General features: G+C 40.8%; 1 protein-coding gene across 10 annotated transcripts in view; it reads left to right on the top strand.

Annotated features, from left to right (window-relative positions):
* Positions 1-16,135, top strand: part of LOC140419816 (KH domain-containing RNA-binding protein QKI) — a 746,610-nt gene that overhangs the window by 536,756 nt on the left and 193,719 nt on the right. For all 10 annotated transcript variants that reach the window (XR_011946033.1, XR_011946034.1, XM_072503844.1 and 7 more), the window contains exon 4: positions 9,909-10,052. Coding sequence is in view for 8 of the 10 variants with exons in the window: in XM_072503844.1 (XP_072359945.1) it covers positions 9,909-10,052 (144 nt within the window). In the remaining 2 variants the exon portion in view is untranslated. The remainder of the gene's footprint in view (positions 1-9,908; positions 10,053-16,135) is intronic.

Genomic DNA, 16,135 nt, shown 5'->3' on the forward strand with positions numbered 1-16,135 from the left:
TCTGTCCATGATCAAGTTTTACTTCCCCACCTCCAATTTTTCTCTTAAGTACTTGAACATGTGTCCTCCCAAATCTGTACCTATTTGACTCCAGTCAAGCTTCAGACCCCAGATCTTCTCCATCACAAATATGTCAATAAGATTTTTCAGTTCAATCCCTATCTCCAGAATATTCAGTTCTATCCCTATCTCAACCCATTTACTGCAGAAAATCTGATTCATGCCTTTGCCTCATTCAGACTCGTCTGTTAGAGTGTTGTCCTGGATGGCCTCTCAAATTTGATCATCTGTAAATCCCACCTTATCTAAAACTTTGTGCACCATATCCTGTCCTGCACTGCCCAGTTAGGCCTCTTGACCTACATTGGTTTCCAGTTCTGAAATTAAAAATTCTCATCATGACTTAATCCCTTCTCAGTAGCTCCCCTTACCCTATAATCCTGAAATATTCTGTTCTTCTGAATCTCCACTCCCTTTGCTCTGCCATGATGGCTCTGTCTTCAATCACCTAAGCTTCAGGTTCTGAAATTCCCTCCTTGAACATCTCCATCTTCCTTAAGAGTTGCCTTAAGACTCGGTTCTTTGACCGAGTCTCCTAATATCGCCTCCTTTGACTTCACATCTATTCTAGATTTTTTTTTTTTTGGTATGCCTCTGTGAAGTGTATCAAAGTTTTTTTTTAAAAATAATCTTTATTGAAGGTTTTCATAAAATATCAATAACAAAATGAGAAAGAAAAAAGAACCCAACAGGGGTAAGTACAAAACACAATCTAAAAAAGCAACCCCCCAAACCCCTCCCCCCGTACCTAAATAATAAATTAACATTAACACCCCGACTTAAGACAACAGGTGTATACACCCCCTCAGACCCTTCCAGTGTAAATAACATAAACAAAAATAAAGTAAACCCCCCCACCCCCCGAGCCGCTGCTGCCATTGACCAATGTCTAGCGTTCTGCCAGAAAGTCTAAGAACGGTTGCCACCGCCTAAAGAACCCTTGTACCGACCCTCAAGGCGAATTTCACCCTCTCCAATTTAATGAACCCTGCCATATCGCTGATCCAGGATTCCACACTTGGGGGCCTCGTATCTTTCCACTGAAGGAGAATCCTCCGCCGGGCTACCAGGGACGCAAAGGCCAGAATTCCAGCCTCTTTCGCCTCCTGCACTCCCGGCTCCTCTGCCACCCCAAATATTGCGAGCCCCCAGCCCGGTTTGACCCTGGATCCTACCACCCTCGACACCGTCCTCGCTACGCCCTTCCAAAATTCCTCCAGCGCTGGGCATGCCCAGAACATATGGGTGTGATTTGCTGGGCTCCCTGAGCACCTACACACCTGTCCTCGCCCCCAAAGAACCTGCTCATCCTTGTCCCGGTCATGTGTGCCCTGTGCAGCACCTTAAACTGTATGAGGCTGAGCCTCGCGCATGAAGAGGAAGAGTTGAAGCATATCAAAGTTGCAATATAAATGCGGGTTGTTGATGGTGATTTCCCCCATAATCAAGCACCACCCCTTCAAAAAAACTGTGTCATTTGTACACTTGACAAATTTAAATTGTTTGTGAATCCAGGTTGTTGAAGTAGCTTAGAAAGAGTAGGGACCCATAAACAGTAATCCCTGGTATGGTCTACTTGTATGCACCACTACACCACAAACACTGCTGCTCATTCTTGTTCAGCTATTTCTTTATCCATTTCAAGGTATTGTCCAAGATGGTACATTGCTTTAAACTGAAATAGCAAACTTACTTGATTTGTAGACATGCAGGTAACAGACTCTTGGGGTTTCACTTCCTGATGTTGCCTTGTTTCCAATGCAGCAAGACTTTGTTGGTGTTTGCCAATTCCCAGTGTTAAACAGACTGTAATGTGTTTTGTTTTCTAAATTTTAAAATTTAAAATGATACATTATATTCATTATGGTAGTAATATTTGTATTCTTGCGGTGAGAATGACTGCCAGTGAAAAGATTAGATGATAATTAAAAATATATAGTAAGAAGTCTACAATACCAGGTTAAAGGGACTTCAACCTGGTGTTGTAAGACTTCTTACTGTGCTCACCCCAGTCCAATGCCGGCATCTCCACATCATGGCTAAAAATATATAGTATTATAAGTGCTCTTTATGCCAAGGGCAGAACACGACTTAGGTTGATTGATGCTCATTCCTTTAATAGTTTAGCTACTATTATAGCATTCAGTTTCATTTTGAAATTTCTGATTGTTTCTTCTTGTAGATTATTCCAAATGTGTATCATTTAGCAGCACAGCTATAGGATAGTACATTGTTCCCAAACATTTTTGGTTATGCACTCCTATTCAAAATTACCACTTTTTGTTTTCCACACAGAGTTTCTATTTGTTAAACCCAGTAGTGGTGAATTCGACATTTTCAGACGTTAGACACCTCACCAAATCCATCTGTGGTTTCAGATTAAAATTGACTGTAGAGACTTCAGTAGGGGAAGACTATGTTCTATCTACTACCACTGTATGAACAATAAATAACCAAATTCAACTGCCATGTGCTATATTTTCACGGATGTTAATTTGTAATTCATATAACAGTTCTGCAGTTTGGTAATGCTGTCAGTATTTCTACAACCTGTTTCACATCTTCAGATAATTGTCTATAGAACTGCTGAGTTTGAAGGTTAATGTTACAGCTGCAGGCAGAAAAATACATTGTAGTGATACAGGATATGAAATTACTGTTTCAAAATTGGTTGAATCCTTATGAAATAATGGCCTGCTTTACCATGTATTAGTTTGCTTGGGTTCACATATATTGTCATTGTCTCACCATGACTATCTTATTATAATTGAAAGGATTCACTTTGCACGAAACAATTGCCTTCTCTAGCAGCAGCACACCAGAAAATTATTATTTTATTTGTTTATGGGATGTGGGTATCGCTGGCTGGGCCAGAATTTATTGCCCATCCCTAAGGGTATTTAAGAGTCAACCACATTGCTGTGGGTCTGGAGTCATATGTAGGCCAGACCAGGTAAGGACGGCAGATTTCTTTCCCCAAAAGGCATTAGTGAACCAGATGGGGTTTTATGACATTCGACAATGGTTTCATGGATATCTTTAGATTCTTAATTCCAGATATTTATTGATTTTAAATTTCACCATCTGCCCTGGTGGGATTCAAACCTGGATCCCCAGAGCATGACTCTGGGTTGCTGGATTACTAGTCCAGCGACAATGTCATTATGCCACCGCCTCCCAAAATGATATGCATTTGAAAATTAAATTTATTTTGGGATGGGGGAGCAAAGTTTTTGTTCATATCAAAGTTAGTGTTACTCCTTTCCCAAGCTAATTAATGAAGTGTGAAACTAAATACTAATATTTTTATTGAAGATGTGTTTATTCATGGAATGCAGCATTGCATATGTCTGCTTCTTAACTACCAACCCAACAGTCTCTCTTTAGAAGTGCTTAAAATACTTAATTAAACACTGCCCTTCACCTGTGCAATTTAACAACATTTTTAATATCCGATTAACAGGTGAGTTCAGTGGTAGCATATGAATTCCAGTTTGATATCCTGTAACAGTATCAATTTCTCTCAATTCAACCATAATAAATGTTGCCCCAAAAATATGCTGTAATCCCAAATTGAGAAGACCACACACACACTGTGTATTAATGTAATGTTTCTTGTTTCCATTCAAATAATTCGTGTAGTTCCTAAAATTGACAACTTTCGTTGAATTATGGATTATTTTATTCTTTTGACTGATTCCCAATTGAAACTATGCTGGACTGGACAGGAAACCTAATTTCCCTCAATTCTGTTTGGCTTTGGGCAATCATCTCAAATGTATGATAGTAAATTGGCAGCTTATTTACATTGATCTGATTTTTAAAATATTCATTAAAGTCAACAGAAATAAAAATAAAGAAAGCTGTAAAACAGGCTGCTATCAACCACTTTGCAGTATTCAATGTCAAAATCTACCCCTTTACATGCAGCTGAGAAACATACATCCAGTTAGTCAGGCTGGATTCAAACATGTTAGTGAGAAGTGTCCTGTTTAATTGTACCACTCAGTACATTGTAAATTTATGAGCAGGAATGGAGATCTCAACAGAACCACATTTTCAATATGCAAAATTTATTCTGCCTATCGAGTGAAGAGGCTAACATTTGAGATAGAAGTTGCACAACTGTATTAGACCTAAAAAAAGACTCATGGAGCAATTAAACATAGATCTGTACTCCATAAACTGTATGTGCATGTGAATTTCAGAGTCCTGTCAGCAGATCAAAGTGATTCTGATCAGGTTTTAAAACATCACAGTAGAATATAGGTTAGTAAAAGAAGATTGTGGGGAGTAAGATTTAAATAAAATGTTACATTGTTCCCAGAGATGGAGTTTAGACCATAATTCATGTGTTAATTCTGTGGCGTATATATTAAAAAACCTGCAAAATTCTCTGTAATCTGTCATCATAAAATTGGATGATTGTTTTACCAAATTCCACAAGCATTCCCAAAGTTAGGCCTGCTGCAAGTCCTTGGCCTGTTGCAATGTTCCAGTGAAGCCCAACGCAAACTGGAGGAACAACATCTCATCTTCCGGTTAGGCACGCTACAGCCTTCCGGTCTCAACATCGAATTCAACAACTTCAGATTAGCTCCACCCCACCTCGACCCATTTGTTTTCATCCCATTTCATTTTAACCACCTCATCTTATCCATCTTATCCACCTTTCCTTACCCTTTCTCCTCTTTGCTTCCCCCTTCCCCTTCCCCCACATCTACAGTTCACCCTCTGATAGTTTCTCTGCTGTTTGGCTTTTCACATCTTTTGTTCTCTCTGGGGACTGCCATTATTTCCCCTTGGTTTCTGTGCCCATTAGCACCCGGTTACCCTGGGTTTCTGTGGTTATGACTCATCTTTCATTCTCACTCCACAGTATAAATATTTCCCACTTTCTCTGCCTGTTAGCTTTGACAAAGAGCTTTTTCACCAAGTGTCATCAGACTTGAAACGTTAGCTCTTTTCTCTCCCTACAGATGCTGCCAGACCTGCTGCGATTTTCCAGCATTGTCTCTTTCGTTTCAGATTCCAGCATCTGCAATAATTTGCTTTTATCCAAAGTTAGGTGTGAAATCTTTGAGAAAGTTTGAGAAGCAATTTATTTTGATTCACTGTTAAATGTTTCAACCTTTTGCATGAACCTAAGTCTAATGCAACTTCAATCACCCTTAAAAGACCAGGATTCATTACCTACAACTATCATTTGGCCAATAACATTGTATTGTGTCTTTTCTAAAGTATGAAATTAGTATAAATATTTATCTTGGTGTTAGAAAAAGCCACCTATGTTGGTTAGCACATATATTACAGTACTTTATACAATGGCCCAGGGAAAATTATTCCATTAAGGGCTCTTCAAGAATGTTGACAAGATTGTCACAAATTCTGGGCCACCAACACCCACCTTCATTAAAAATGTCAATCTTTAAGAAAGCAGTCATTTTAACAAGTGGTATCCATTGAGCAAAATGGATTTTTGTCAGTGTATTAGCATCATAACTTTAGAGAGACGTTTTTTTTAAATGAACTCCTTACTGCTAAAGTAGCCCTTAATGGTGTGCATACTCAAGGAATGGCAATATCCTTTGAGCATGATGTTTTTACTGCTTCAGGGTTATCAAGCACTAAAGTTCATTTCTGATGCTTGCACTTGGAGGGAAATATTCTAAATGATAAGATTCTGAGCCCTATTTGGTTTCCAGTGACACTCTGCTGATGTCCGATCAGTAACCAAATAATTAAGTGGAAAGGAGTGTATTACAGCAGTTATTTCTTTTATTCAATATTTTACTTTCTTTTAATAAAAAATGGGTGGGAACAATAATTCATGGCAGAAAACCACATTGCACTTAGGGATGATTTCTCCTATTGTATTTATTTCCATAAATTATCACTGTAATTTGACAAACTCCTAATTAATATATAATTTACAGTCCCAGAGGTTGAGACATAACAAAGAAATCCATATTTTATACAAATCAAGAAGTCATGGTCGTAACTTTAGGATTAATTAAATACATGTGAGTGGAAAATATTAATCTTCCTTGACTGCCAACTTCATTAATCAGCCCAAGTAGCCTAAATGGATTTGGCTCGAGAGAATGTCCCCAGTCATATTGTAGTCCAATGTAGTAATTCCTATCATTTGTCACCCAGATCTTGCAGAGCCTGTGGAGGCTCTTGAGGTTGCATGACGGAATTCCGCAATGGTAATGCCATTGAGCGTCAGGGTGAGATGGTTGGGTTCTCTCGTGTTGGAGATGGTCATTGCCTGGCACTTGTGTAGTGCAAATGTTACTTACCACTTATCAGCCCAAGCCTGAATGTTGTCCAGATCGTGCTGCATATGGGCACAGACTGTTTCAGTACCTGCGGAGTCGCAATTGGCAATGAACACTGTGCAGTCATCAGTAAACATCCCCACCACTGACAGCATCTGTGGAGAGAAAAGGGAGCTAACGTTTCAAGTCTGGATGATTCTTTGTCAAAGCTGAGATTGTCCCGTATTTACTGTTTTTGTTTCAGATTCCAGCATCTGCAGAAATTTGCTTTTATATTGATATCACTTAACCTGAATGTGAATATATGAAACTATGTTGTACATTAATTGTATTTTTGTGGGCAGTGTTACATCATGAATTATTTTAAGTGACAATTTGTGTCTGGGGTGATCAAAGCAATGTAAAAGCTTGGACTTCAGAATACACCTTATCTTAATTTTGGTGTGACACTTGAATACTCCAATTTCTTGTGCCATTGAGGTGCAGGTTCATGTTTCCCTCATCCATGAGTCATAGAGGTCTACAACATAGAAAAGGCCCTTCAGCCCATCGTGCCTGCGCCATTCAAAACAACTACCTAAGTATTTTAATCCCATTTTCCAGCACTTGGCCCATAGCCTTGTATGCCTTGGCATCACAAGTGCACATCTAAATGCTTCTTAAATGTTATGAGGGTCTCTGCTCCACCACGCTTTCAGGCAGCGAGTTCCAAACTCCCTCCAGATTCCCATCAACCTCTGGGTGAAAAGGTTTTCCCTCCCATCCCCTCTAAACCTCCTGCCCCTCACCGTAAATCTATACCCCCTAGTCATTGATCCCTCCACCAAGGGGAAATGTTTCTTCCTGTCTACTGTCTACTCTATCTATGCCCCTCATAATTTTATACATCACAAACATGTCTCCCTTTAGTCTCCTCTGCTTCAAGAAAAACAACCAGGATGTTGTGGGAGGCTAGGGAGGAAATTGCGGGTCCCCTAACCGAGATATTTGAATCATCGGCAGCCACAGGTGAGGTGCCTGAAGATTGGAGAGTGGCGAATGTTGTGCCCTTGTTTAAGAAGGGCAGCAGGGAAAAGCCTGGGAACTACAGACCGGTGAGCCTAACGTCTGTAGTAGGTAAGTTGCTAGAAGGTATTCTGAGAGACAGGATCTACAAGCATTTAGAGAGGCAAGGACTGATTCGGGGCAGTCAGCATGGCTTTGTGCGTGGAAAATCATGTCTCACAAATTTGATTGAGTTTTTTGAGGGGGTGACCAAGAAGGTAGAGGAGGGCAGTGCAGTAGACGTTGTCTACATGGACTTTAGCAAAGCCTTTGACAAGGTACCGCATGGTAGGTTGTTGCAGAAGGTTAAAGCTCACGGGATCCAGGGTGAGGTTGCCAATTGGATTCAAAATTGGCTGGACGACAGAAGGCAGAGGGTGGTTGTAGAGGGTTGTTTTTCAAACTGGAGGCCTGTGACCAGTGGTGTGCCTCAGGGATCGGTGCTGGGTCCACTGTTATTTGTGATTTATATTAATGATTTGGATGAGAATTTAGGAGGCATGGTTAGTAAGTTTGCAGATGACACCAAGATTGGTGGCACAGTGGATAGTGAAGAAGGTTATCTAGGATTGCAACGGGATCTTGATCAATTAGGCCGTGGGCCGATGAATGGCAGATGGAGTTTAATTTAGATAAATGTGAGGTGATGCATTTTGGCAGATCGAATCAGGCCAGGACCTACTCAGTTAATGGTATGGCGTTGGGGAGAGTTATAGAACAAAGAGATCTAGGAGTACAGGTTCATAGCTCCTTGAAGGTGGAGTCGCAGGTGGACAGGGTGGTGAAGAAGGCATTCGGCATGCTTGGTTTCATTGGTCAGAACATTGAATATAGGAGTTGGGACGTCTTGTTGAAGTTGTACAAGACATTGGTACGGCCACACTTGGAATACTGTGTGCAGTTCTGGTCACCCTATTATAGAAAGGATATTATTAAACTAGAAAGAGGGCAGAAAAGATTTACTAGGATGTTGCCGGGACTTGATGGTTTGAGTTATAAGGAGAGGCTGGATAGACTGGGACTTTTTTCCCTGGAGCGTAGGAGGCTTAGGGGTGATCTTATAGAGGTCTATAAAATAATGAGGGGCATAGATAAGGTAGATAGTCAACATCTTTTCCCAAAGGTAGGGGAGTCTAAAACTAGAGGGCATAGGTTTAAGGTGAGAGGGGAGAGATTCAGAAGGGCCCAGAGGGGCAATTTCTTCACTCAGAGGGTAGTGAGTGTCTGGAATGGGCTGCCAGAGGTAGTAGTAGAGGCGGGTACAATTGTGTCTTTCAAAAAGCATTTAGATAGTTACATGGGTAAGATGGGTATAGAGGGTTATGGGCCAAGTGCGGGCAACTGGGACTAGCTTAATGGTAAAAACTGGGCGGCATGGACTGGTTGGGCCGAAGGGCCTGTTTCCATGCTGTAAACTTCTATGATTCTATGATTCTAACCCCATCTATCCAATCTCTCTTCAAAGCTAAAACTCTCCAGCCCAGGCAACGTTCTGGTTAATCCCCTCTGGGTCCTTTCCAATTATATCACATCTCTCCTATAATATGGATTAAAGAAATGCACACCATATTCCAGCTATGGCCGAACCAACATTTTATTCAGTTCCCTGCAGAACCTCTCTGCTATTAAACTCTATGTCTGGGCTAATAAAGGCAAGTATACCATATGCCGCCTTAACCACTGTCGTGCTACCTTAAGAGACCAGTATACATGCATACCAAGGTCTTGCTGATCCTCGGTGCTTCCCAGGGTCCTGACGTTCATCCTGTATTCCCTTGCAATGTTTGTTCTGCCCAAGTACATCACCTCACACTTATCCAGATTGAATTCCAATTATCACTAATCAGCTCATCTGACCAGCCCATCTATATTCTCCTGAAATCTAAAGCTATCCTCCTCACTATTTACCAACCCAACAATTTTTGTATTGTCCATGATAAGCCCCCCTACATTCATGTTTAAATCATGAACAGCAAGAGCCCCAAAACAAATCCCTGTGGGACCCCACTAGACACAGGTTTACAGTCAGAAAAATACCCCTCGACCATCACCCTCTGCTCCTTGCCACTCAGCCAATTCTGGATCCAATTTGTCAAATTTCCTTGAATCGCATGGGCTCTTACCTTTGCTCTCAGTCTCCCATGTGGGACCTTCTCAAAAGCTTTGCTGAAGTCCAAGTAGACTATGTCAAATGAATTGCCCTCATCTACACACCTGGTCACCTCTTCGAAAAATTCAATCAAGTTGGCAGACATGACCTCCCCTTAACAAAATCATGCTATTGTAAGAGTTGAGCGTATGGTGCTAAGTGGGAGATGTGTTGTCTTAGGTGACTTCCTGTTTGATTCCTTGTAGGCGATCAGTTACAGAGGACCAAAGATAGTGTCATAGCAGGTTCCTTGCGGTTGGCCTTAGTTAAATTATGATCAATTGGGCATGAAGACCTAACAAACAAAAATAGTTGACCTGTGTTTTGTGTTTGTTTTTAAACAATTTATTTTTGCCCTATTGATGTTACAGGAGGAGCAAAACAGAGGCAAACCTAATTGGGAACATCTGAATGAAGACTTGCACGTATTAATCACTGTGGAAGATGCACAGAACAGAGCGGAAATCAAGCTAAAGAGGGCAGTGGAGGAAGTTAAAAAATTGCTTGTCCCAGCGGTAAGTACCTTCAACAACAGATTCCAGTTTCTCTCATGTAACTTAATTGAAAGTTCTGTGCACAGAATCAGAAGTGATTGACTAAAATATACAAACAAAAGTTCCATAAAAGAAAAACAATTCTTTTTCCCTCTCATGCCAGTTTTTTCTCCTCATTATCGGCAGACATCTGCTCGTACGGTTGTGGTTCCATGTAGCCCCTCCAAACCTTTGTTGGAATAACCATTTGTTTTGCAAGAATCTCAATATTTACATGCAAACAACTTGCCAGCATTCAGTGTCATAGGTGAGAGTGTCTGCTCCCTGATATCCATACATCCAGACTGGATTGCTGGTAGATACAAAAAAATATTATTCTTTGCTGATGTAAAATGTAACATAACATAAGAAGTCAACTCATAGAAAACATTACCAACATGTGGCACCATTTTTGATGGTTTGTATGTTTGTGTCCACGATCCACAAAACTATTCATTTCATGCTATCTGTTGCATTGACATGGCAGGTGAGATTCTCAGAAGGAGGGAATGAAAATAGCCTCAAAATTTGATGTCACCACGGACACTTTCCATTTGTAAAATGAATGACTAAAGATATGATAATTGAGGAAGCATGCGGTGCTCATTCTACATCCAAAGTGCACTGCCCACCATATTACGTGGTACTGTTCGAATGAAACTGGTTTGATCCATTGTACAGGCAAATTAGAAGCCTAATGTCTGTTTCAATCCAAATGTCTGAATGGCTGCTGAAATCCATTACTTCAGATGATAAGCAGTGATCTTTCAAGGGACTGCTGGAGGCGGCCACCTGAAAGGCAAGTCAAAAATGTTTAGACGTAGCTTATTGTGGAGGTGCAGGAGCGTCTCTCTCTCTCTGCTACATGTTAAAATTGTCACCTGCTGACAGCCGCCACTCAGTCACATGTCTGTTTGCTCTAGGAGCTGAGTTGGCAAATCATGCTGCCCCACACATGAGCAGTGAACAGCCTCTAAAACCCTGACTGACACCACAGCTCACCGGCTTTATCTTAATATTGCGACAGGCCAACTTTCACTGGTCTCGCAGCCAGCCTTATCAGGCACAGCACCAGGATAATATCTCAGTTTGGGTTTAATTCAAATTCTAGACTAATGAGTTGGATGCTCAAGTCTTCATGGACATTATTTCTCAATGATTGAGATTTTGGAGCTGTCATCTTAGAATCAGCTTAAAGGCAATTAGGAATGAGAAATAAATGCTGGTCTAACCAGTGATGTCCACATCGCAAGGAGATTTTTTTTTTTAATCAGCAGGTGTATATCATGGAAGGGAAATAAAAAATAAACTTAGAAGGGAAAAACACAATGAAACTATCGTTAAAATGATTGATTAAATGTCTTCTGTGTTTTAGCAGGCCCCATGGTGCAAGCCCATTTATGACCTCAATTCAAACCATATATGCTACCTCAGAAATTACACAGGTTTATTATTATTAAACCCATGTTTTGCATTTCTTAGCTTATTGATAAATTTGTAAATGTAATTTACCATAAGACTGTGAACCATGGAAGCAGAATAAAACATAGAGTAGAGGAAGCGTCTGGTTGCAACTTGATTGTACTTGCATTTTTATTTGAATTTGATGGATTTTATAGTCTAATAAAAAAAAACATAATAGTTTTGACACTGGAACCATCTGTATCCTACATTAAAGTATATTTTTATTTATTCATGGAATGTGGGCAACATTGGCTCGGCCAACATTTATTGCCTATCCCTAATTACACATGAGAAGGTGTTGATGAGCTGCCTTCTTACAATTGCCTACAAATTGCACAATGTTCAGTGCCTTGTAGATGGCACATTGGTTTTGGGGAGTCAGTGGGTGAGTTACTCGCCTTAGGATACCTAACCTCTGACTTGCTCTTGTAGCCACAGTATTTTTATGGCAAATCCAGTTCGGCTTCTTGTCAATGTTAATCCCCAAGATATTGATGGTGGGGGATTCAACGATGGTAATGTCATTGAATGTCAAGGGACCATGGTTAGATTCTGTCTCGTTGGAGATGGTCATTATCGATCACTTGTGTTGCATGAATGCTACTTTGCCACTTTTCAGCCAAAGCCTGGATATTGTCCAGGTCTTGTTGCATTTGGACATGGAAAGGTGTTTGGAATTTTATTGAACATTGTGCAGTCATCAGTGAATATCACCAGTTTTATGTAACGTAACTGATGATGCAGTTGAAGATGGTTGGATCTCTGACATTACCCTGAGGAACTCCTGCAGTGATGTTCTGGAACTGGAATGATTGACCTCCAACAATCACATCCATCTTCCGTTGTGTTAGGTATAACTCCAACCAGCGGAGAGATTTCCCCTGGTTCCCATTGATTCCAGTTTTGCTCGGGCTCCTTGATGTCACGCTTGATCAAATGCTTTACTGTCAAGGGCAGTCACTCTCACCTCAACTCTGGCATTCAGTTCTTTTGTCCATGTTTGAACCAAAGTCAGTGCAATGAGGTCAGGAGCTGGGTGACCCTGGAAGAACCCAAATTGAGTATCAGGGGTCAGGTTATTGCAAAGTAATTTGAGGTCTTAAAATTTAGCTCAAACTTTAATGGTGAATTTTCATTTTCTTCTTGTTGGTGGATGTTTGACTTGGTCTCACATTCCGCTGTCAGAATTAGGTTTCATTTTCAAAATTGATTCCGTTAATTCCACTTGGGCCGTTTGTTTTTCAGGGCTCTCCACTCGGCTTCCATTCCTTTGGTTAAACATTTTCTGTTTGTTAAGATCATTATAGTATTTGTGAAATGTATTATTAAATAAATACACCTAACTTTTAATTTAATTACTGACTTAATGAAGTCTAGAGTTATACCGCGGAGCTGTAGGACATATCTTGCTGACTATTTTGAATGTGGAATCACTCATTTGATGCAAATCACAATTGTTATCATACAAGATAGAGCAGTCCGCTTGATCTGGAGCCCTTTCAGCACCTTGAACATTCACTTAACTGCCGTGGCTGAAATGTGTACTGTCTCTCGGATGCACTGCAGCAACTTACCAAGGTTACTTCAATAGCACATTCATACCCTTGACTTCCAGCAACGAGAAGACATTTCTTGAATAAGGGTGTGACATTTGTAATTCTAAAGTTCTCTGCCTATATCCAAGGAAGATTGAAAGATTATGACCAATGTTCTGCATGTTTCACCCTTACATCCTTCAGATTTCCTGGATTCATCTCATTTGGTCCTGGAGACTTAACAACTTTAAGTATAGCCAGCCTTTTTAATGCCTCTTTATCTGCTGTTTACAGCTCACCAACCTTATTTCCCATGCTCCGTATATTCGCATGCAGGCACTGTAAGCTAATTTAGACCTTATTTTATCTCCTTTTACTTTAACCTCACCAAATTCCTTACTATTATTCTAGATCTATTTGCCTCTCCCAAACCTTTGTGCACCTTATTTTGTCTTTCTAATGCCGCAATCTAGCTTCCATCCCCCTGCTGTTAGTTTAAACCCTCCTGAATGATTGACAGACCCCCCCCCCCCATGATCTTATTAAATGGCGGAACAGGCTCAGGGGGCTGAATGGCCTACTCCTTCTTGTTCGGATGTTTGTGCTCTTTAGCTATTCACCTCTCCCACTCGGAGTGCTCTGCAGCTGCTTCGTGACATCCTTGATACTGGCAGCAGAGAGGCAACATACCATCCTGGAATAATGTCTGTGGCTGAAGAAATTCTTGTACGTTCCCCTAACTATAGAATCCCCATTCACGAGCTGCTTTTCCGATTTTCCTTCAGCCCCCTGTAAAGCCAAGAGAACTTGGCTCTGGCTGCACTTCCAAGAGGGGCCATCATCATCACCAGTAAAAGTGACATGCAGCCAGAGGACTCCTGCATTACATGCCTGATCCTCCTTGATTTTGCAGTCACTGTCTGCCTGAAGCTGTAGCCTCTACAAGCATACTATATGCACAGCTCTCAGTCTTCTAGAAGCACTGCAGCGACATCAGATGCTGCTCAAGCTCTAAAAGTCGAAGCCAGTTTTTCAGGTCATGGGAAGCGTCCTGGAATTTCCATGTGGAGAAGAATACACTTAACTTTTCTGCTGTCCCGTTGTAAGCATTGGTCTTCATCTAGAATTAGTTAAGGATATTATCCTTTAATAATGTAAAATTACGGGGGGGGGGGGGGAAAGAGGGGACTGCCTGGGAGGGTGGATGAGCAAGAGATAACATGAAGGGTTGGGGAAACTGGCACGTACGGGTGAGGGCCAGTGTACAAAGCTGTGTAAATATATCATTTTGCCATGTATATATCTTGCTCTGCGCGATTTCTCATTTTTTTTTTTGTTACGAGGGGGAGGATGTTATTGTTTGTAAGGGAGAAAAATTGTGTTAAAAAACTTTAATAAATTTAAAATAAAAAAAATAATGTAAAATTACCAAATAGAGGAAAATTAAAGCAGAAATGAGATATCAGAAAAATAAATAATTTTCAATGAAAGTTGCAATTATACAGCACTATACCACTCTTTAATATCTTAAAGAATTTCACATTTTTTACAAATGGATCTGGATATGAGCATTACTGGCAAGACGGGCATTTATTCTCCATCCTTCGTTGTCCTTGAAGGTGTTGATGGGTTGCCTTATTGAAGTGCATTAGAAGTTTCATACACAAGGTAAACTTTAACGACATATAGTCAGAAAAAGGCCTGATTGAGCAAACACAATTCCTGAAGAGATTGGGTACTTACCATCAGCTTCATTATCATTTTACTAGTACCAGTTTACTTTTTAGCTGCCATTATTCTTATACTGCATTTAAATTTTCCAACTGGCTTTTTGGTATTTGAACTCTATGGGTCTCAGTTTTACCCAAAGCAAGGAAGTTCTGCCACTGAGCCTGTAAGGGATCCTGAGTCTGAGAGGGCAAACAGCTAGACTGCGGGGCCAATTGTATCAGTGGCAGCCGACTAAGAGATCAAAACTGCTGAGAGGACTGGCAATTTGTCAGCTTTGGCAGTGCCTCCAACAGAGGAGGCTGCTGGGAGAAGGAGAGAGTTCCTCCATTTTGAAGTCCCTTGAAAGGCTGATGAGAAATGATTCTTAACATGCCAGGGTCAGGCTAGAAGGCCTTGGTGATCTAGGGGCGAACCTTCTCACGGGGGCAACCATTGCCACCAGAGGGGGATCCGCCATGACCCCCGAGTGGCTACAAAGATCATGCTTCCCACTTGGGCATCTTCCACCTCTATCTAACAAACATTCCCACCTCTGAACTTGCCGACATAGGCAATAACTTTCTGATTTCTTAGTTCAGACCATTGGTTTCCTAATTTGTTACATAACCACTACACTGCTGTGCCTCAGTTCCACATAATTATTTTGAGGTGCTTTGTCACTGTCTGGGCGACTACTGATTTGCTAAACTGATGATAAACCAAAGAGCTGGAGGCACACTTCCCCAGAACTTTCAACAATATTCAAGTTCTGTATTACCAACTGACTAGTTCCCTAATTCATAAGTCAGCAATATTTTAGCAAGGCTTAATCATGGGATCAACAGTATTCAGAAATGCAGTGTTGCAAATCTGTATTAAAGAACGTTGAATTACAAAGTTTCTATGTTAATGCTTTAAAATTTTAGCAGGTCTTTATAGTGACTTCCACTGTATTCAGAAATACAGTCCTCAAAATCACAGATACCAGACCTCAGCCAAGATTTGCTCCACTTGATATCCACAAATGGCTGAAGGGAATGGATACTGCAAAGGCTATGTGTCCTGACAACATTAGCTTTGATGCTAATCACCATGTTTATTAACACTTGCTATAATTGACAGTTCCTCACCGCACTAAAACAGCGAAGTGCTTGACTTCCTCTTTTTCACATCCGGAAGCACTTAGCTGACTTTGATCTGGTGGGGGGGACTGTCAGTCATAGCAAGTGTGTTTATAAACATTGTGGTTAGCATCAAAGCAGGATAATGGAGATACATTCAAGGTGGAGCGAAAGATCGATTTTTTAAAAAATCCACCAAGCAGCTGCCTCTGGAGTAATAAATCATTGGCCAATG

Source organism: Scyliorhinus torazame, chromosome 1, assembly GCF_047496885.1.
Source record: "Scyliorhinus torazame isolate Kashiwa2021f chromosome 1, sScyTor2.1, whole genome shotgun sequence".
NCBI lineage: Eukaryota > Metazoa > Chordata > Chondrichthyes > Carcharhiniformes > Scyliorhinidae > Scyliorhinus > Scyliorhinus torazame.